We start from the raw sequence: 22621 nt of genomic DNA, 5'->3' as shown, positions 1-22621 counted from the left end.
GTCTCCTCCCTCATTCACCAGCACTCCTCCGTGTGTTTTTATCTTTCTCTTGGAATCTTTCATCTGTTTGAAAAAGCAAAATGAGAGAAAGAGCGTAGTGGGGGTAAAAAACTAAATTATTCATTCTTGCCATCATACAATCACAGAAACAGCCACAGTACTTTTGGGGGGGTGGGGGGTTAGTTACAGCCTGCAATCATTTACAGTCAAAGGTGAGTAAATTATGAACTTTATTTGGCAAGTAAACATCAGAACGACCATTTGTATGGTCAGAAACCAATAATAATTTTTTATATGTATTCCTTTATTATGTACTAATTGACGTGTTTTCCTGATTGAAACTCATTATAAAGGTGGGCACAACAAGTAGAATTAGTCTCTGTGGCTCTGATCTCTACTGCATTCATATTATTATTATTATAATTATTTTAAAGTAGTTTGCTTGTAATTAAAGGTAAGATGATACGACCATAATAAATACAGTTTATTGAAGCATGAAGATCTCACACGCGAGCACCGTTTTAGAGTTTCAAAGTAAGAGTCATGCACAGACCGAACATGAAAAATGATGACTCGTCCATGGTTCTTGGTTGTTGAACAGGAAAGTTAAGAATATTGTGAAACATCCATGTTCGTGATGACGTCCACATAGTTTAATTGATCGTTTAGGTCCAGCATCTGAGGCCGTTATTTGACAAGCTGGTTTTTCTTTTTCACCCAACATTTTGAGTGAGCAACATTTAAGATCAACACCCAAGTAATTAATTAATGCCGGCACCGTCTTGAGGCTCTTCAGGATTGGTAAAATTTCTCCCCTGTCCCGTCTTCTCTAACTCTGTCTGCCATGTGCCGGCACAAAAAACAAAGCATTAAATCTACAAAAAAATTAAAAATTACCCGGAAAAAAATGACATAACATGACGCTTGGGAAACCGGCTAAGTATGCATACAAACACACACCGGCGCAGGCAGGCGCTCGTGTCCCTTCGCTGAGCCTCTCTTAAAAGCATTTGCATGTTGAATACTGGTGTAGGTCCGGGTGGGGGGTCTGTGTTTGTCCCCTCGTGTGTGTGACAGCAAGACTGTGTCACTGTTGTTCAAATGAGAAAAAGGGAGTGTGTGGCGTTTTTTAAGGGATGAATGATGAAAGGACACAGCGTGTGCACAGCGTAGCATGTGTGTGTGTGTGTGTGTGTGTGTGTTTCTGCAAAGAGAGAATTTTTGCCCATCAAGCCGGGGGGTAGGTATGAACAAGACTAGAGTGGACCAAAATAAGAGATGGCGTAAGTCTGCGGGTGTGGGTGTTCATAAGTTCTCGACAGGAGGTCCGTGCATGTCAGCGAAGGACCAATGTGCAATCAGACAACCGCTATGCCGGGGAATAGCCCATTACTTACCGCCCCGCCGGAGCTGCTTCTGTGTGTGAGGAAGGGAGACAGAGAGGAAGATTGTGTGCAGGTGTAACCCCCCTTTGGCTGCCTAATATGAGACCAGAGTCTAGACAAGTAGGGACGAGTTGAGGGTGAGTAAAGAACAGAAAATCAGTCGCTGGAGGAGGGTACGTTTAATATGTTGAAAATGTATTACAACTTAACCACCATAACCATCAGTAACCAAAAGAACACCTTACTCCATGCAAACTAATATCTTATATCTCTCATGAAGTCAGGACCTGATTGCGTTCTTTGTTAAGCTTGTCATTTAGATATATAAACATATATATTTAATTAAGATCACAAATGTCCCCTTACCTTAACTCAGTGCTTCAAGTTTCCCAGACATACCCTAAAAAATGATTTAGCTGATGCAAGGAAAACAAATTAAATACATTCATACTGAACATTTGCAAAGTTGTTATTATGCATGTTTTCCTTATTTTTCTGAAAAAAAAAGGAATGAAATAATCTAACTCTAAGATTCCACTGGATGTAGGTCCGTTGTGTTTCCGGCTCCGGTGCGGTTTTGCTCCGTCATCCGGCAACCCCCACCAACTCCGTTTTGAGTCCGGCACATCGCAGCGCTGCCGGACAGCTGGAGCTGCGAGACAGAGGAGTTCCTGCGATAATTACATAATCACATGCGATCGCAGTTATAGGTATGTGTTTTAAACACAACGACACAAAGTGTTCCCATCCGAAGGGTGAGAAGAAGGGCTTTGTATTTGAATCTGGCTGACTTGCTGCATCATGGCTACGCCAACTGCCAAAAATAGAAGTCCTGCGTGTTTTTGCGGAAGGCTGCAGACTGCCGGAGCTTGAATGGATCAGATGAGCAATTAACACACAGACTAGAATGAAACCTATCAGCTGGACCGGACAGGTATCAGGGATCTAATCTTGGGATTAGCATTAAGTACAGATTGGCGACAAAATGGAACCATTTTAGAGTGTTGCGGGGCAAAATTGAGGTGTGACTGAAGCTGTCAAGTTCCCAGTGGTCGCTTTTATACACACATACTGCACATGACCTGTTTCATCAGCTTATTAGCACCTCTTGGTGAAATCAGATGGTTAAGTTAGTGACAGATTGAAATGGCAGCTTTGAATCGAGGAAAAAGAAAAAGCGAATGCTGCGCTCAAAACTTTGCTTTTCGACCGCTCCACGGGTAACGCACACATGCTCGTTATACAGACACATTATTTGTTTTTTTCGCCATTCCAACATTACTAGAAATGCATCTGGTCAATAACTCATCATTCACATAATCAGACGCAACAAATTAAAGCCAAATTTTACGTCCCTATAAGGCCAGTTAATGAGGGGAGTAACATAGTTGAATATCATTGTGTGAAAAAGAAGAAGAAAAAAATGGAAGTAGGAGTTTTAAACAGAACAATTTATGTATTTACCAATAAAATAAAAATCAGTTTCCACTATCAGAGTCTATCAAAAGACAAATTGTGGTGATGTAGAGGTATAAAGGTGCATACACTGACAATACTGCCACAGAAAACTATTCAAGAAAATATTCTTTATCACTTTCTAATCCTGAAATGAGGGGATTCACAAAAAATGGAGCAAAGAGTGAGAGATAAAGGGGGCTGTAACTAACAAGAGCAGTGGGTCAGTGTCAGTGTCTCTTTAACTGCTCAGTACTATTGATCTGTCCTCTTACACCCTCTTAACGCTCACCTTGAGAGCACACGTTTTAATGAATAGCGCGGGGCGAGAGTGACACACACGCAAATGTGTTTACACGTAACGCGCTCCGAACCATAGCTTGATGTAAAGCAATCTGTGGTGTCATAGTGTGTGTGTGTTTGTGACTGCGGAACAATATGCATGATGTTTAAAGTGTGTGTGTGCCTGTGTGTGTGTGTGTGTGTGTGTGTGTGTGTGTGTGTGTGAGAGTGTGTCAGTCTGTGCTTGTCTCCTCTGTTTCTGCAAACTCATCCCCCCAGAGTCCCTTCTGTCCTCTCACTGACAACCTGACTGTATTTTTCGACAGCTCACACTCATACACACACACACACACACACACACACACACACACACACACACACACACACACACACACACGCACACACACACACACACACACACTGTCTCTGTCCAACACAATATATCCATGTGTCGTCTGTGTAGGTAAAAAAAGTGTAAGGACGTAAATGAAAATGTGATGTTCTGTCATGAAAAAGTTTGTTCAGTCATTTACATTCATGTCTGTTCGGCTCTAACTATGCCAATAAAGCTGAGGGGAGGCCTGGAACAACACTGTGCTGTTAGCTTTTAAAATGAAATGAAGTTCAATTTTCATTAGTTTTCCTGATGCGCCGAGCCCATGTGCGCGTGGTCTATGTGTGGGTGTCTATAAATAATAGCACAAGCTCTTTATTTATGCGAGCTGTAACTATTTTGTCTCAGTGTGGCATGAGCGTCTATGTCTCTGTGTGCATGAGTGAATTACAAAGTGTGCGTTGTGTGTTCTGAGGGGTGAAAGAAAGAGGCGGCCTGAGCCAGTCCTTTTTCTGTGTGCGTGTATTGTCAGTTTATTATCTCAGAGCTTGTTTACATGATGCATTTCTCATATTCGTTTTTATTATTTAATATAGTGTGTGTGTGTATTTCAGTTACTCAGCGGAGGTCACAGCTGGAGTAGACGCAACAGCGGGGTTGGGCCTACATTTAGACAGGGTGTATCTATGTGAAAATACATTTCCATATATTAAGAGTGCTTATTATGCTACGTATTTGCATACCTGTCAGTGTGAGTTTGTGTGCTGAGTGTTGTGTGTGTTTGAGCGTCTGCATGTTTATGTTATTGTGGGTTCATTTTAGTGAGAAAATCAAAAAGTAACTCCAAGTTCATCTATTTTGCGATCATTAAAGGAGACCTACTTTATTTAGCTTTTTATTTTTTTCCCCCCTTTCCTTCAGTGTTTTATAAGTTTGCGTGCAGTTAAAAAGTCTTGAAAGTTAAAAAATCCGCAGCAACCGGAGCTCCTCTTTCCCACAGAAAACTCTGGTCCTGAAACACCTCGTTAGTGTGATGAGTTTTTGACTTCACACTACATAAACATGTCACACATTTGTATAATTTATGCCTATATTCACTGTAGACGTGAAGCTAACTGGATGCTAAAAAAAAGACAGAGCAGACTGGGGAAACACTGAGCGGTGCTGCCTCAGGCTCACGTTTGTGAGATGACCAATCAGAGCAGATTGGGTATTAAGCTACTGTCTTAAAGAGACAGGGGCTCCTGCACATCCTATTTCACACAATATAAGAAGAATGATGCATTGTTTGAGCACTAAAGCATGTAAACTTTCTAGTAGTGACCCAAAATTACATTTTGATTAAATAAATGCTGGAAAGATTAAAAGCTTCACTTTGGAAAAAAATATCTGTTATTACACAGATTTGTGATGACGTTTGACTGTAACTGTAGAAATTCAACAGTCTTGTCTCTTCAGACTAATCAAATTGCCCCACCCATTCTCTAGAAACACTTGATGACAGCCAACTAAGAGTTTAAGAATTTCAACTAATTGCTGTGTTTATTGATTAAAGGTTCATTTGGGGGATGTGGTGAGGTTGATTGCAAACAACTGAATATCCCTCTCCTCACCCTCCTCACAGTGGCTGCTTAAAAATGCAAAAAACACATATGCCCCTTTATAGAGTGTTTGGTTTGTCCACTCTGGGCTACTGTGGAAACACTTCATGGCAGAATCTGTGGAGAAGAACCTGCTCCCTCTGTAAATATGAAAGGTCCATTCTAAGGAAACAAAAACACAATGATTCATAGTTGGTTGTGAATGCAGGAGGCAACGTATGTTCTTCTGTTTTCTTACTGTATCTTCCGGGTCAGATAGTTTGGCCCTTAACTCCTTCCACAGTTTTCAACGGATTCACTCCATTCAAACAAAGAATAATCATCTCAACTGGGAATCGACCTTGTCTACTTTTCTAATTGATATAATTCATAATTTCAGAGATATTTGACATTTTTCTGCCTTTTTTCCCATTCAAGCAGATGACGGAATCTTCAAAAATCCTACATTTTCACACTTTTTCAAGCATATTCAGGGCTCATCTAGTCATTCATACTTTCAGATAGAAACTCCATTCAACCTGTGAAACGTTCACAAAGATTAGGACTTTCTCACCTGAATTCAACTTTTTCCACAGCATTCATACTCAACATATTCAAGCCAGCATTGCAGTTTGGCTCAAAGCTTATTTTCTATTTTTAATGCTTTGTTCTCACCCAACTATTAGGAAACTTCATTCTCTTCAGATGAGACTTCAAATAAATTAAAGCCACCAATTCAGTGTGGCCTTAGTTTTTCAACAAATCCTACATTATTTCACAGTTTTTTTTATATATTCTGGACATTGTTGAAAGTTTCCACAGCCAGCAACCTGTATTTGGCTTCAGCTGGTCAACAGGGAGCATTCACAACCACAAGTTCTTCAGAACTTGCCTTCTCTAGTTTGAGATGATTTTACACAAACAAAAACATATTTTGAACGTGATATTCCACTTCTGCCAAAATATGCCCCCTTAACCCTTCACACTGGACCTTTTTCCTCATTTAATTGTGCATGGTTTAGTGGGGTATTTAATTCCATTATAACTCCAAGTGAATTGATTTACAATATGATATTAAACATGATAATAATACTTATATTTATCAAAAACTAACAAAGCATTTTGCAATGACAAAAGAAACAAAAATTATTCAATAAAGTAGATCAGTTAGGAAGCGACTGAACACACACCGGTCACTCCTTTAGCCGAGGTTACCTGGCACTGATGATACATAACTGTTCCTTCACATGCTGCATCAACAAGATCAGTCATTAAGTATTTAGTACTCTTATATGAGGTTAACTCGATTGGCTCGTCCTACTAGAGTGATGAAAATAGCATCCAATCTCCTCCCTGCTCTCTGTAATCTCCTTTTTTCCCCCCATTTCCCTCGACATTATAGGGTTTGGCAACCGAGATCTGACAGCCGGTCAGTTGAGGCTAAAGCAGGTTAAACAGACTCAGCGGGTGTGTGTTGGATGGATGGATGGTTGCAACCACGTGCGCATTCAGGTGCTGGAATTGTGAATGGCGGATGGACTGCCAGGTTGGGGCGGGACACACACACACTCAAAAAGGCGCACAATAACATGCACTCCAACATGCACACACACATTCACACTGAATGGTGTGTTCGGGGGTTGTCTTAAGCCAAACTGACAGGGGTTGTCTGCGACGGTGCGTTGCATCCCTGCGTCCAGCTGTCACACATACATTATCTCACACACACAGGCACACACACACACACACACACACAGTCAAGGTGAAGGTGGGTGATGGCTCTGACAGTGTTGTCGGCCTGTGGTTCCGCCTGGCGTCGTCTCGCCTTTACTTCTGTCTTTCTCTGTCTCCCCGTTGCAGCCAACACAACTCTGACAGGCGTGTGTGTTGTGCGTATGTGTGTGTGAGGGAAGAGAAACAATGGGAAGAGAATCTATCTATCCATCCATCCATCCATCTATCTATCTTCCTTTAACTTTTGTTTTTTACTCGTCTCATATCAGATATTTTGCTACCAAACCCCCCCGTGTCTACCTCTGTGTAACACACACACACCTGCTGTCAGCCACTGGCTGTGCGGATGCTGAGGGGGCCTGCTGTAAGTGACAACTTCCTCTGAGCAAAAAGAGAAAAATGTGTGCTTCGCCTTTTTTCTTGTCCTCCATGCTTTGCCATCCTTTCTTTCCAGCCTTGTATTCTCCCAGGGGATGTTTCCTCTCTTCTTGCCAGCGGTGCATGTCTTTTGGTGTGTATTTGCGTGTGTGTGTTTGTGTGTGTGTGTGTCTGCATGTGTGTTTGTTCTCTATTGTCCTTTGAATTTCCCCTGAGACCACCACTTTCCTACAGTAGACTTTGATAAGACAACCTGTCCTCCCTGCATTTGCTACACAGTGTGAATGTGTGTGTGTTTTTCTGTGTGTGTTTTGTGTGTGTGCTTATAGATCGTACGTGTGTTTTGTTTTGTTTTTTTCAACTTTGAGGGTGACTTAAAGGGAAAGATTTTCCTTGTACTACCACCTGCTTCTCTTCAGGAGGACAAACCAGCGAGGGGTCATCCACAGGGTTTGAATTTTCGGGAGCTACGGGGAGTTTAACTTCTCAGACGACAATAAAAGTTTTTTGGGGGGAAAAGTGGATTTCTTAATATATATCATGATCACCCACTCAGCTCACATTTATTTAAAACAGATTAAAACCTTCAACTCTCAAAAATCAAACTCCAAAGCAGAAACACATCAGCAAAATCTCTCTCTCTCTCTCTCTCTCTCTCTCTCTCTCTCTCTCTCGAAACTAAATCTAATTAGATTAGTATCGGATGCTCTGCTGATAATTTGAATGTGTGTTGATGGCATATATTGGATGCAGCAATGAGCCCTGTTAACTGTCAGGCCTGACTTCATTGCTCGAACAATAGTGTGTGTGTGTGTGTGTGTGTGTGTGTGTGTGTGTGTGTGTGTGTTTGTTTGTGTGTGTGTGCGTGTGTGTGTAACGGCAAAACACAATGTGTGTCTCTTATGAAAGCTGTGACAGAGAGATGAACAGGTCCTTGGCTGTGTATCCACTTCTACTGCGGGGCCATTGGAGGTTTCTCAAGGTGCATGTGAGTGAGTGAGTGTGAGTGTGTGTGTGTGTCAGTGATTTGTTACATAGACAGAGAAGGGAAGAGACTTGGCGCAGTGACCCAGGGGCACAGCACAAGGACACACACCCACTCTATGAGATATTTCTACAGAGACTGCAACATATAGAACATCTGTCATCCTATTGAGTGTTTCTTTATATACATTTGTGTCGTGTTATTTATTAGTTTTGAGAGTTTAACATTCTTTTACATGTAATTTATCATTTAATGTTTGTGTGTGCGTAGCTGAACAAGAATAGATAAGGGGTGAGGAGAACTGGACACTTTGTTACGACAGTCGTCTTTTGAAGACAAGTTTTTATTCATACCTTATGAGTCATCATCAATTGTCCTGGAAATCATTAAAAAGGAAACAAAGCAAACTTTAGAGACCCCATCTGCCCCAAAGGCTGCTGTATGTGTCAGGTAAAAGTCTGAAAAAGTCTGATATTACGTTATATCAGCGTTCAATAAATTCCAAGAGTATCCAAGACTGAGTTACCAGAGTAGACCGATGCCATCAAATTAATTTAGAGTTTGGCTTAAGTTTGAAACTACTATTAAAAGTTGCACTTGTGCAATGTTATTTTCTTGGAGAAGGTCTTCAAAAGCAATCTAAGTAATGGCCCAGTAATTTCAGATGGATTTTGTTTGGCTGTCTCTGATCTCAAAGATATTGTTCCCCGCTGTTGTAGTTGTAGTTGTTGTTTGGACTCTACCATCCACTGGAGCTGGAACAATAAAAAATAAAAAAACTGCGGCTGTAGTTATGGTTCTTGGTGCGTACAGCCCTTAAGACAGTCATGCTTGCTGCTTGTGAGGCTGTACTGACTCAGCAGTTATATTGAGCTAAATGCTAACATCAGCATCATGTATGAAGATCATGTAACATCCAGATGTTTAGCCAATAATGCGTTCACCATCTGGTTTAGCATGTTCCCAAGCTAATGTTTAGGTAAGTATAATTACATGTTTGACCTGATTATGGGTGGAAGATTAAAAGGTTTCACGTTCATTACTAGAATTCATTTAGACACTAATGTCTGCACCAAATTTCACGCCAACCCGTCCGATAGTTGACAAAATTTCACTCAAAACCACAAATGTAAACCCCATTAGGGATGCTGGTAAGAGGGAAGTTAGGGTATCACCAGAGTCAGTAGGGTTTCATCCTCTTGGAACAGTGAATATTTGCCCAAAACTTCAGGCAATCCATCCATTTTTTGTTGTTGAGCTATTGCAGTCCCCATATCATATAATAAAGAAAAAACGATGGATAAACAGGCAGACAGATTCAAAGGTACAGAGGCAGTAAAACAAAAGCGTGCAAAAAGAATCAGTGAACCTGCGAAGACAATTTCTTTCTTTAATCTCTTTTGACCCAGCCTGGAAACTAAATTGTTTAATTGACGGCTAAATAGATAAACAGAGAAAAAAAATAGTCAATCATTTCCCCTAATCAGCTCTGAGACTCCAGAAGGGCCAAGGCAGTTACACACAAGTCTAAGAAGCGAGTCCAGCTTGCACGTCTCGCAAGACAGGCTCTGCTGCCTGCCAGAAGTATATCTTTTTATCTGGGTTTATAGGCTAAACCAGGCCAGCATCCACAGAGAGAGGAATCTTCGATATCAAGATGTGTATCTATCTGTCTGTCTGTCTGTCTGTCTGTCTGTCTTTCTGGCGCTGTATCAAGCTATCTCTATCACTTATCTAGCAACACATGTGAGTCAGGAAATAAAAGTTCACCTTCAATGAAATCCTTTTAAAGTGTGCAAACGCTTTTATGTAACGGACTCTTGTAATTTATGTTTTGGGGTATAGCTACTTTTTTCTACCTTCCTCATGTAAATTCCCCAAAGGCCTTTCGAGACCACAATGACAGAGGCGAAACTGCACATTGACTACTTTTTCCTTGGCGATGCTCCACAACTCACATTTAGGCCAATACATGCAGACCAATATACAGTCAAACATGCATTTAGAAGCATACATCTTTAACCCTACACCTCAAATAAAATAAATACACTGTCTGTTTTCACTCCCAATGCATCAAATATGACAGCCCCGTGCTTCCAAATTTGACGCTGTAGATACCCCTCTAACTTTTAAAAGCAGTCTTCTTGAGTGGTAGTAGGGTCTTTCACTGGACTGTCCCTCTGGACTTATGTGACATACTAACATCACTTACGTTACCAGACTGAATGTAGCTGTTTTAACTCAAAAGTCTGATCTTTTCCTAAACCTGACCAGACACTTTTTGTACCTGAACCTAACCAAACTGCAACTGTTTGATGTCGGTAACAGTCCAAAAGTCATAGTATGTTACAAAAAGCAACATGTTTGTCAGTAAGCTTTATTATAAAAGTCTATTTTTGCCTGACCAAGCTGCAGTATGTGACAAATTGGGAGTGAGATCATGTTGAAATACAAGTATGTGAAAGTAAAATGACTATTAACTATTGGTCGGGCGATATTATCGGCCAATATTAGGCATTTTCCTATCAGTATCGGCCTTTATAATGATAAATGAATATTTAAAAAATGAAATAAAAACGGTCCGTCGGTCAGTCCTATATTCATAGTTCACAGTGAAATCAATACAAAATGACACACAAAATATGCAGAAAGTGATCAAAAGTCAGCATCATTGCCAGGAAGGATGATACTTATCTACAATCTACAGAGTGGAAACAAGACAGGAGTGAGATAGGAGGCAAATGTCAATAAAGGGGGGGGTTTGCATAGGGTGGCTCTATAAGTTTGATCCACCCACACCAAAACAGTGTATCAAGCCAGGCAAAGTCTCAAAGGCCAGGGTCCTTTGTTCATGATATCCTTCCTTCTGCATTGGGCTGCCACGACACACATCCAACACAGCAACTGAATCAATATGAAATTGAATAAGGAGCACAGCAGGAGAAGGGGTTAAAAATGGGACTCACTGAGTCCCGTGAAAATCAATATGTGAAATAGGTATGTGAAACTTACCATTCACCACTCCAGCATGCCAAGTCTTACTTTCTGCCCCTGCACATGAAGAGGACAGTACTTCCTACATTGGTACTGACAGGAGTTGGACCTACCAATCAGCTAACTTAACACTGTTTTGTCTCTCTTCTTCCATAATTCCTAGACTAGTCAGTCAGTTAATTACCTAAATGCCATTGCAAATGCAAGCCTTCTACGCAGAGAGGCCTATTTCCCAAAACCACGTTGTTGTCAGACCAGATCAGATGACACATGTTGACCCAGTCGGCCTGACACTGTAAACCTGCATCGCTCTGTCAGAAACAGGGATCACAGCAGAAGGTCATCATAGCCTGAAGGAAAACACACTCAGAGAAAGTGTGAACTTCTGCAGTGGTTTTGTTTAGTTTTGAATGTTCTGGTGTGTGTGTGTGTCCGCGTATGCACTAGAGGACAGTGCAATATTGTTTTGGAGCCTTGTGGTCGGGACGGAGCTAACACCTGAATGAACCTGTCACTGCAGACACATTGCTTTTTCAGCTCCAGCGATTACACTGCACCCAAACACACTCAACATTTTCTGAGTGGTTCTTTGTACATGTGTGAGTGGGAGAGAGACAGAGAGGGGAGTGTGTTGCTTGTGCATTGCCTGTGTGCATGTGTCTGCGAGTGTGAGGGAGACAGGAACAGAGAGCCAGAGTGACAGAGCATCGTGTCTCGGTGTGTATGTGTCTAAACCTCTGCTGTGTTTTTGGGTTTCTCCCTGGAAAAATATGAACTAGGGCTACTGCTACTGTGTCCTTAGAGGTTAAACAACAAGTTGTACTGATGGATACACACACATAGGGGTATAGTGGGACTCACAAAAAAAATGAAAAATTGAGAAAAAATAAATGAAATGGAAAAAGTCTCTTTGATGCTCTGTGACATTGCATAGAAACTCATGTGCTATTTATTATTGGTCTGTGGCCATAAGCTTCAAACTATGATGCGTTACCTGCCGCTCTCGTGTGAGTTTTGCCCAGGAAAAAGGCTCTGCAGTCCAGTTGGCAACAGTACGTAACATACATTGCTTGGAAGACAAAAGTGTAGCACATACATAGTGCATAGTATGGCACATAATGAATTATGTAATGTTATTAACGTTGCAGTGGGGTTAGGCAAGAGAAAACCTACTTGGTTCTGGTAAGGGGTTAATAATATGTTTGGTTTGGTAACATACGTGACATCGGTTATGTCATTCATGTACCATCCCATACTTAATTACATAGATTAGAAAAAATCGATCTTAACTTTTGGTCACAAATGGGACACCAACCCCGACAGCCAGAGAGACATTCCTTATAAGTCTGGCGACTGTTTGCTTTGTTTTTGTTTACACTGAGCACAACTGCAGACACGCGGCTCGACAGGCGAGAGGATGGTTGAAAACGAAAGACAGAGGTACTTGTAAAAGTACAACTTATGTAGACATCATCAATTAATGCTACATTTTTGTCATATTATACCATAATTACCAGTTTTCGATTGAATATGTCCAAGTCAACATCCAAGTTGTTATTACAACGCAAAACTGATACATCAACTTGGGTCGGTCGAAGAATGAATGCCTCAAGATTAGATGAACATGTATGCCTCAAGTTAGCCAAAGTACATCACATGCATTGACTATATCGTTACTGTATATTGTCAGTGTACACTATTTTTAAACCTTCAGGACACCGACTTTGCAGCTATCTAATTGTCTTGAGTTGTTCCACGACATTAGATTCCTGGGTTCTTAAAATGAGAATGTTTTCCATCCATCAAATATAATGCAAAACTGGGCAAATACAGTATAACTACCAGACTAAAGACTTGTATCCACTGAGCCAAGAACCAAAAATCTGATGCTGTAAAGTCCTGAAAAAACCCAAAACAGGAAACTTTATTGGATCTGCCGGACTTGGATCAGATTCCATCCAATTATAGTCTATGCTGTTCCTTCAGGCCTTTGGTTGAGCTCAAGTTGTTATATTTTACAGAAGTTCTTAATTAAGGTTCTTTTTTTTGTGACTGCAAGCATCAACAGAAAAGAGCGGCTTGTCACTGCACAGTAGCAATCAGCGTTGAAATTGAATAAAGGAAAAGAATGTATATGAATCCAGCTCTGATCGGCTAGTAGTCTTGATTGTACTGTATTGTTTTGTATTCTACGCTCTATAAATGACCTGTTCAAAAATGGTTTACTAAGCTAATGGTGGGCTGAGGGTTTAATAAGTGTGATTCTCACATATTTTTTTTATTTTTGTGTTCGTGAGATAGCTTTCTGTGTGACCAAAGCGAGAAAAAAAGAAAAAAAAAAGAAAGTAAAGGTACCTCACTGTTTAAGAGGGTATAACCATAATATGATGTCAGGTCGGGTTCGGTAAGAAGCAGAACGAGGCAGACAGATGAAAGAAAATCAGGCATGATGGAGGGATCTGGAAGAGGTCAAGGGGAGCTGACACCCATCAGTTTTTCTCTCCTAAATCTATCTGTGTAACACATCGCTCACACCATCCCCCTAGACAAGAACACACACGTGCACACACTGACACGCCAGATATCAGAGACCCTCGGCAATTGGCTCTGTCACGACCTTTAACCCCTATATATCTGTGCGTATGTGTGAGTGTAAGTGTGTGTGTGCTCGCGTCCGTAACACAGGGCTATAAAACACTGCTCGAAAATCAATTTACAGCTGCTTACCTTCTGTCTTTGTAATTCATGCTCCACCAGCCACCGGGTGTGTGTAGGTGACGGAGAGAGTGTGTTTCTGACAAGAAGATGCAGTCATACCGTCAGAGAGTAGTTTAGTTGCTTAACCGTATCTAAATTACTCTCTATGTCGCTGTGTTTTTTGTTTTTTTCCTGAATGTTTATCTCTCAAAATCCCACCCAGGAGACCTTTTGTGTTGCACTTACTGTGAACTGTAAGCTAGTGTATTTCACTGCTATCTTGACCGCAGAAAATGCGCTGTCACCTTTTCAGATAGTGTTTTTATTTAAGAACTGCTGTGCTTATTTTGCTCCGAGTGCAACGGCTTAGTCCTCCGAAAAACACAATGTTTTACTGCAGCGTGTGGACATTTTATTGGGTCTTTTTAATCATTAATAAATTAAATCCTGAATCTGACCACAAACCAGATTCCAGCCTAAATGCGACACGGTCGGCTTAGATCTCAAAGAAGGGGATGCAGAGAATGTCTGTCGGGATAAATGATACCGCTGAATGTGATTCTCAGTCGCTGCGGATAGAATCAGCACGTCTGACAGGCGGAGAGGCAAAGCAGGTAATGATAGTCTGCAAAGTTGTGAGAGCATGATGTGCAGAAAATCCAAGATGTCAAAATGACAGACACGTTTCTGGAATCAGAATAGAGAGAAATGATGAAAAGATTTACTTTATTTTGCAGTTTTCCATGTAGAACATTTTAACCGAATCTGAAGGTGCATCTGGAGATTTTTTTTTACAAACGTATCACATGACAGATGAATCCCTTTAATGATTTTAGGATTGATAATGTCTCTTGGAAATCACAGACACACAGAAGCTTTAGAGATACTGTCACACAGATTTCTTACCTGAGGACAGAGCAAAGGATAGCTTTTCGAAGGGTGAGCAAGTTCTCAGCTAAAACTAGTTTCTAGTACAGATTATGTACTAAGAGAAATCCTCTTAGTGAAATGTGAAATGTGTGAAATGTTCACTTTTATAAAAAAAACAAAAAAAACCCCAGTCATTTCACTCTTGTTATCAACAACATTGATCTGAAACACAATTTTGCATCGACAACTTATGACAAGTCACACCCGTTTCAGATTCAAGCCCCGCCTATTCTGAGTACAGATATGGATACAGGTAATTCAGCTGGTTGGACAGATACAGATAATGGTGTCCTCTTAGCTCACGCCTAGCTGTTTCCCCTGACTTTTGTCTGCATGCTAAGGTAACCCAACCGTCTCCGTTTATTACTGAAAAGCAGATACGAGCCTGCATCCAAAAAAAATCATATTGAGCAGAACCGCTGGTCCGTGGTGACGCCTGAACACAACAACACTTAGACAATCACCAACAGACAGAGATAATGGCCCATAAACACACCACCACAGGCGTTTTGTGGAGAAGTCCTAAAACAGAACGGTTTCTATCTATTAAGCTGTGAAATGTATCATTATTTTTGGATGGGGATGATTTGCCTCCCTCAACCACACACGAACACACACACACACACACGCACACAAATAAGCACACATAGATAGTGTGAGTTCATCTTTTGTACCTTCTTTGCAGTCCTCAAGGCGCAAGCACTCATCGTTATCACTTCCATCAACAAGATCTTCACTACCATCCTCTTTCACTCATTATTATCCTCATAATCACATTTTCAGAAGGAGCAGGAGATGCCTCTAGTGGATCTTAATATACTTGTTTGAGCTTCAGGGTCTGTGGCAAAAACACCAAAGCACGTCTGTGTTAGGCTGTTTTGAATGTAGTTTACAATGGCGAAACAGACTACAACCCGGCATTTTGCTATGGTGACACCAGCCCACCGTCAGTCACTCGTCTTTCCTCTTTTTTACTTCCTTTAGGGAGAAAGGGTTGGTTGTGCCATTCCATTTCAATCCTGACCTTTCTTTCTCTTTCATAAGAGGAAATTTACTTTCATCTGTGACGGAGCATTGTTCCATGATGAGCAAGTAAAGCAAATTATTTGTTTATTTTTTTAATTGTCTGCCCAGTCAGGGTTGTCATCACTGCTTGAAGTACCTACCACGGACTTCCACCACACATCGTTGCTGCTGCACATCGTTTCATGTCCTGTGTGTCAGCGGGGTCTTTTTGCGATTAGGACCCAATGGAGAGTGAAAAAGATCGCATAACCTGAGGATTTTTCTTTTTCCGTTTCTGCAGATTGGATAACCCGTCGTATGAAGTGATGCAGCTGGAATTCGAGGTGGACAACGTGATCAACCTGGTGCCGACGCAGACTCTGCACTGGAACGTCGAGTACCCAGCCGGCATGCAGGCAACTTCCAGGCAAACGGAAAAAGTCTCGCACCTCTACATCAGCAACGCCGACATACAGGGAATCGTCCCGCTGGCCGAGGTATGAGATGACTTGATGGATGTGCACAGATGCAGATGTCTGTGAGCTGTGAGCGTGTGCATGTTGACATCGCACATCACCACACGTATCTTATACAGGAAGAGACTCCTGTTTTCCTTCTCCTAACCTTTCTGCTGACACCCCTCAGCCCGTCCCCTACCTCCGGGTTGATCAAAGCTGTAAAGGTCAGCTTGTTTACCCCCTCCTGTTGCTACAAGCCTCCTGGTCACACACGCACAGCAGGCCTCACTCTCACAGGTCTCAGAATGACAAGCAGTCTCGCAAACACGGGCACTTGACGGTGCAGGTAAGTCGCCTATAGACACGCATGCAAATTTACTAATAGGACCCCTTAGTGAGTATGCAAATGCACTCGCACGGAATCACATTCGCCTTTGCAATCCTCCATTAAAAAGAAAAACAACAAACACACGCACCTTCGTGCACGAAAGCTTCCCCGTGAACGTGTCATGCTGACGGGGTGTCATTCCTGGTGAGACTCAAGCACATTTGCCTCTTTAGGCCTTAAAGGCTGCTTCCCATAGAGAGCTGAAAACCTAATTATTCCTTCTGCTCAGGATTTCATTAAACATAAAAGCAATAAAACCTAAATTTGGCATTTGCATACTTGAGAGGAAATGAGGATGCAGTGTTATACTACAACCAGCAGTTTCAGTTTCATAGATTAAACAAAAATACTGGCTACGACTCGTGAAAATCAAACAGCTATAAGTAAAATAAAATATAACTTGCATTTTATCATGTGCATATTGCTGCATGCTGCCAACCAGTTTTTCCTTAGCTAAATTTAAGGCTCCCTGTCTGGAAAAGAGAGCAAACCAATGCTGACTTCAGACGTGTACTTACTCTTCTTAGACAGGGTCATGCGAAGGAAAAGATTGCTTAAAAAAAAGTCAGCTTGAATCCATGACATGTCTAATCAGAGAAAAAATAACCACCATTACTTGATACATTCGCAGATCAAAACAGACACATCCCAAAGCAGACATCGCTGCTCTGGTTAAAGCAGCCCGAGACCCTCAGGCTAAAAAGTGGGGAGAAGGATGCTTTTCAAAATACTCCCACTTCCATTACCACTGAGGTAAAGCTAATCTGGCCTGATAGCCCTCCTTCAAACAGCAAAGCCCTAGTGAGAAAACCCAATTTTGTTCAGGGCTTTTGCAAACCCTGTCTCTTTCACACACTGGGAAAAAAAAAAAAGCAAGCTTGAAACCGTCATTTAAAAAAAAGCAGTGCTGTTGGGATTCTGCTGGCTTTTTATAAGGGGGCGGTGTGAATGGAGCTCAGAAATGAGTGCTGCTACATCTCATTTCCATGTATTCTATAAAGAAATACAGAATTCAAAAGTATTTTTCAGTTCCAATTTTCATGGATATTAGCCGAATGTAGATATGTAGTGTACACGGTGAGCTTTGTTGTAATAATTAATAATCTATCTGTTATCTGAAACAATTTATCACATTAACGATACGTGATAAAGTGTGGTATTATCACACAAACATGTTATTGTCAGTCTGAAATGTCAGACACGTATTATTTTGTCCTTAATGCTTCATCTGGTGTTTTGATGATGGTGCTGGAGGCTACACAGTGTGATTCACCATCTTCATACTTATCAAGCCATTTAGTGTCTCCTGCTGTATGGAAGCTATATCAGCTCATTGCTGATATGGCAGCTATATTGTTCTCCAATCAGAGCAAGACTGACTATATCATAACTGTTAGCATGGCTATGAGTTGTCATCTGCATCGGATCAACTTTGGGACAGTCTTTGGTCCTTGGAGCTTCTAGTCGAATCAACAAACAGACTTTGGACTTACCATCAGAGACAGCTGTTGTTTAGGTTGATGATGAGGGAATTAGCTATAAAAGTGTAACATTCATTTTGGCTGAGCTTTGGGGAACATCATAGATTTGCTTAAATATTAACTGCCTCATGTTATTATTGACGTTTTAAAGATGTAAGCAAGCCAACAATGTTTCACTCACCTTGTCACAATGTTCATGTGTTCTGAAGTGCCAGAAGTTGGTATGGTACGCCAGGATGAATGTTGGCATTTGACATTTCTGTAACAGACATGCTACATTTGTACATTTCGTCTGCTTACTTGTACGTTTCATATCAAAAAGATAAGTAAAAACTTGATGTTTCTTTCACATGAATTTTCTATTTTATAATACGTGATTTTGTTGACACAAAGATGGCCGCTAAAAGATCAGACTGGTCACTAACATTTCCCAGTTGATGTGGTCTTAAAAAGTGGCCTCTCACTTGGCAACGGGATCCGAATGAAATACGAAACATAACAAAAGTTGATATTATTCTTGAATCGTACATACAGTGCCAACTTTCTACCCTGGTGACTGGGCTGCGTTCTTCCTGAATGTGTTTCTGATACTTTCATCATGAACATTTCCTTATAATGTTGCATTTGTTGTTCTAGTGTATACACTTGATCATAGGAAACATCTGTTCTATCTTATTCATTGATTTATCACCATAAGAAGAGGAGTTATGGTCGTTATTTCATAAGTAACACACACACAAACCTTTGTACACACAGCTACACACCTAGTTTCACTTTCTCTCCCTCCATCTCTCTTTTCTTTTTTTTTTGCCTGTCTCCTTTGGTTAAAAGCATCAAAATGGCTGCTATTACAAGTAATTTGGTGCCTCATGATTTGTTTACCAGAACTGCTGACCAGGTGTTGATTGTTGGTTGGTTGTCTAAGGCGTCTGTCACTGAGAGGGGTCCGCGTGATAGTTCACCGAGATGAAAGCTCCGATGTGTCTGCTGGGGAAGGAAAGGAGAAGGAATTAAATCATGAGCTCGGATCTTCAAAGGGAGCACGGATGTAAAAGCTTTCAGAAAGTCGTGCGTCCTCCTTTCCTAAACAATTCCACATCTGAGGATTGGAACAAAAGTTCCGTGCAGCCATGTAATGAAATGTGGGATCTTTACGGCTGTTACGCATTCAAACAGCCTAAAAAAAAAAAAACGAAAAGCCTCACATAATTGCATCAGGAGCACTCAGCGCTGGCTTTTAAACATTATTTCTCTGTCTGATATGTTTGTGTGATTCAACTCCACCTCAGCGCCCCATTGACCATCTCCCAAATCAAAAAGTCGGCTTATCAACAGCACTGATGTGATAATGCAGTGAGCTCTCTCTTCACGAGGCAACAATGTAAACCAGAACACTGCCTGTCATTACCGAAGCCCCTCTCCGACATTTTCCTCCTAATTCCGCATATCCATTAAGGTCCTAGTCTCTTGGCTGAGCGGGAAAAAAGAAAGAGGCCCTCTTCAGGAAACGAGGGATTATTAGGAGTAATTTGTCTCCTGCGGAGGCTGAAAAATTGGTTTCATCTTTTTAGAGAGGAGAGAGGAGGTGGGGACGGGAGAAAGATTCGGGGACAAAAGGGATGGGGAGGAGAGAGAGATGGAAAACAGAGGTAGACTGACGGAAAGTGAGATGTCAGAGAGGCGAACTTAGATTGAAGCTATTCATTTTACCTCTGCTGTATATACATAGTTGTTGTACTTCATGTTTTTAAGTCATCACAATGTTTCTGAGCGCTCAATGTCTGCAAAACTCCGAACAGAAATCCCCCAAAAGAATCACTGAACGTTTGATGTGATCTATTTCAGCTATGACTCTCAACCAGCAAACTTAAAAAGATATATATATATTGCAAATTTGATTCACTTGATTCATTTTTTTAAGCCGCGGCTAAAAGACGGCTTAACTACACAACAAAGACAGTTTAGAGGGGCACTTAATCCACGTTGGCCTCATACAATAAACAGCTGGGACAATTTCACTCTCACTTCTTATTGCACGCTAACTGCATTCATATCGGGCTGTGTGTGAGTTTTGATATTAGATTGCAGTCCTGTTTACTGAAGATGTCAAACAGCTTAGAGACAGCATCTCACTCGACGGGATGCAACAAAAGCCAGTTGTTGAAGCCCAGCTGAGTGTTGCGAGAGGTTACAGTCACTGTGCGAGTTGCTATTATTAATGGAGCCTTCCAAAGTGGTCGCTAGTTAGCAGATGGATATGCAGCCCTGAAACAGCGCACCGCTGCCTCCGGCTGCATTAAGTATATTTAGCCCGTGATCTCTTAAAACGAGCATCTGCGGGCAATTTAGCGCCTGCATATGCTCTTTTGTGGGATGCAGAGAATAAGACTGAAAAAGCCTGTTATCTCATTAACTTTTCAGACAGGCGGATCGTGTAGGTTTATTTCAATTCCATTTCTGTAAAGTAGGTACCACCATTTAGAATATTTGTTTACCAATTAAGTTATACGGTGAAAATCACCAGAAGGCAAGTCCTCCCAAGCTCAGTATTTATATTCCCACGGGCTGTCAATGATTGGCCAGTCTTGAGATAGTCATGGAACAACAAAACAACAACAACAACAATAATAATAAATAGAGAACATGTTGGGATTGGATCACACCAGCCACGGCGCCTGCCAACATGTTGATGTTTCGACCCTTGAGTACTTCATTAATTATTGTAGTTATTATATGAGGACTGAGTACTCGTTGGCCTTCATTGTGATACCGGTTCCAAATGGTCCTGTCCATTGGAATCGTATGCCGTCACGCGTTTTCAGTCCCTTTTATCAATGCCTTCATGTTTTTTTTTCTGGCAGTTGAGGCATGGGAGAGATGAACAAACACCCCAAAACGTGACAAACTCCAGCGTTATGCTGCACATCCGTTTACAAGGGTAAATATCCTAAAGTATAAAATGTTTTGGTCCTCACAGGCGGGCTTGGAAGATTTTTTTCTTTGATTGGGAAATCCCAAATAAAAACGAATGATGGACTAGCATTCTCTCATTTTATTCATTTTAGACAATGACATAAAAACTGTAGAGTCAAATGCTGCCTTTTTTTCTACACTGTATTTAGACCTAATAGTTAATGCAAACAATCTGTGGTAGGCTTACTTTCTGTCCACAAAGAAAACTGTTAAGGATTCAATGAAGCAAATACAGAAATCGATTTACAAAGGCATCAGTATCAATAAATCAGATCAATTCCCATCACTATTTCAAGCATGAAGCATAGGCTTCTTCTATAACATAAGAAGATATCAAAGCTAAATGCAAAAATGCAGCAAAGCAAAATGTTGAGTGTTGAGACTGGCAAAGTTTCAGCACCATGGACAGGATCACGGAGTCTGCTGAGCGCTAACATCAGAGTCCTTTTACGACACAGCTTTTTGTTTGCGGTAATTACTTAAAACGAAAAGGTCTAGCTCTGTGGATAGTTCAGTGTATAACATATTTGACTTCACCTGGTTCGCGGGAGGCCCGCAACTGTGATGCACTAATGTAAAGACATCAGAGAAAATAATGGTCCCTAATGGACAGAGAAAGAGGCACAAAACAACCTGCTATTTGAGCCAAGGTAAAAAAAAAAAATACTAAAATGAAAAACAGAATATAAAGGCAGGTCAGAAAATGACCCGCTATACTTTCCCTGCTCTTAGAGATATTTTGGCAGCCGATAAATTGCGTCAGTAATAATGTTGTTGTATGTTTCCCTGCAAGCGCCATTACACTCCGCCGCCCGCGACGAGGCTGATTCACAAGCTCTCACAGAGAGGCTGAAGGAGAGAGAGAGAGAGAGAGAGAGAGAGAGGGAGACGGGAAAAATTATTTCCTCCATGCATGATCTGCATACATTAAATTAAAATGCATGCTCCACACGTTAGCAGCGATGGCAGACCGTTGTGCCAATAACCCAGATAAACACATTTCGATTGAAGTTTTTGATTGACAGACGGAGCGATAGAAATGCAGACAGTTTCTTGACAACCTGCATGTCCCATCTGATTTCTTTTTGTTATTGTTGTTGAAACACTACCTGTGCCCCTTTTTCAAAAATGCTCTGTTTTTCCCCTCCTGTTTGCATACAATTATCCATTTGTTGAGTATAGAAGAGGAGAGGAGTGAGTGGAAAAAAAAGAAAACCTCCACTTCTACCTTCTTCTTATCTTCCTCTTGTCTTTCCAGTCTTTAAATTGAAAAGTTTCCATAACTCCCCTTCTGTTCCACCTTTCACTCACCTCTCCTCCCTCCCTCGCCTCCTCCGTCCTCTTCCCTTTATTCAATTTGTTTCTTCTGCTCTTACTTTCTCTCCGCTGAGTTTCACCTCTCTCCAAGGTTTTGCTTTGCAATTAATTATTAATTGGAATGCTTGTTGTTGCTTGAAGATGCCTGTGCGTTTCACTTCTCAGTGGGCTGTGTGTGTTTGTGTGTGTTTGTGTGTGCGCTTGTGCGTGTGCAGACCTCTTAGCAGCATAGCAGCGTAGTTATG

The 22621-nt window shown here is 41.2% G+C and overlaps 1 protein-coding gene across 1 annotated transcript in view; it reads left to right on the top strand.

The window, feature by feature from the left end:
- LOC115581939 (transmembrane protein 132D) overlaps positions 1-22621 on the top strand; it is a 267149-nt gene that overhangs the window by 169878 nt on the left and 74650 nt on the right. The window contains exon 5 of the mRNA XM_030417539.1: positions 16061-16256. Coding sequence (XP_030273399.1) covers positions 16061-16256 — 196 coding nt within the window. The remainder of the gene's footprint in view (positions 1-16060; positions 16257-22621) is intronic.

Source organism: Sparus aurata, chromosome 5 (genome assembly GCF_900880675.1).
Source record: "Sparus aurata chromosome 5, fSpaAur1.1, whole genome shotgun sequence".
In the NCBI taxonomy this organism is placed as follows: domain Eukaryota; kingdom Metazoa; phylum Chordata; class Actinopteri; order Spariformes; family Sparidae; genus Sparus; species Sparus aurata.
This window is presented reverse-complemented; position numbering and strand designations above follow the sequence as displayed.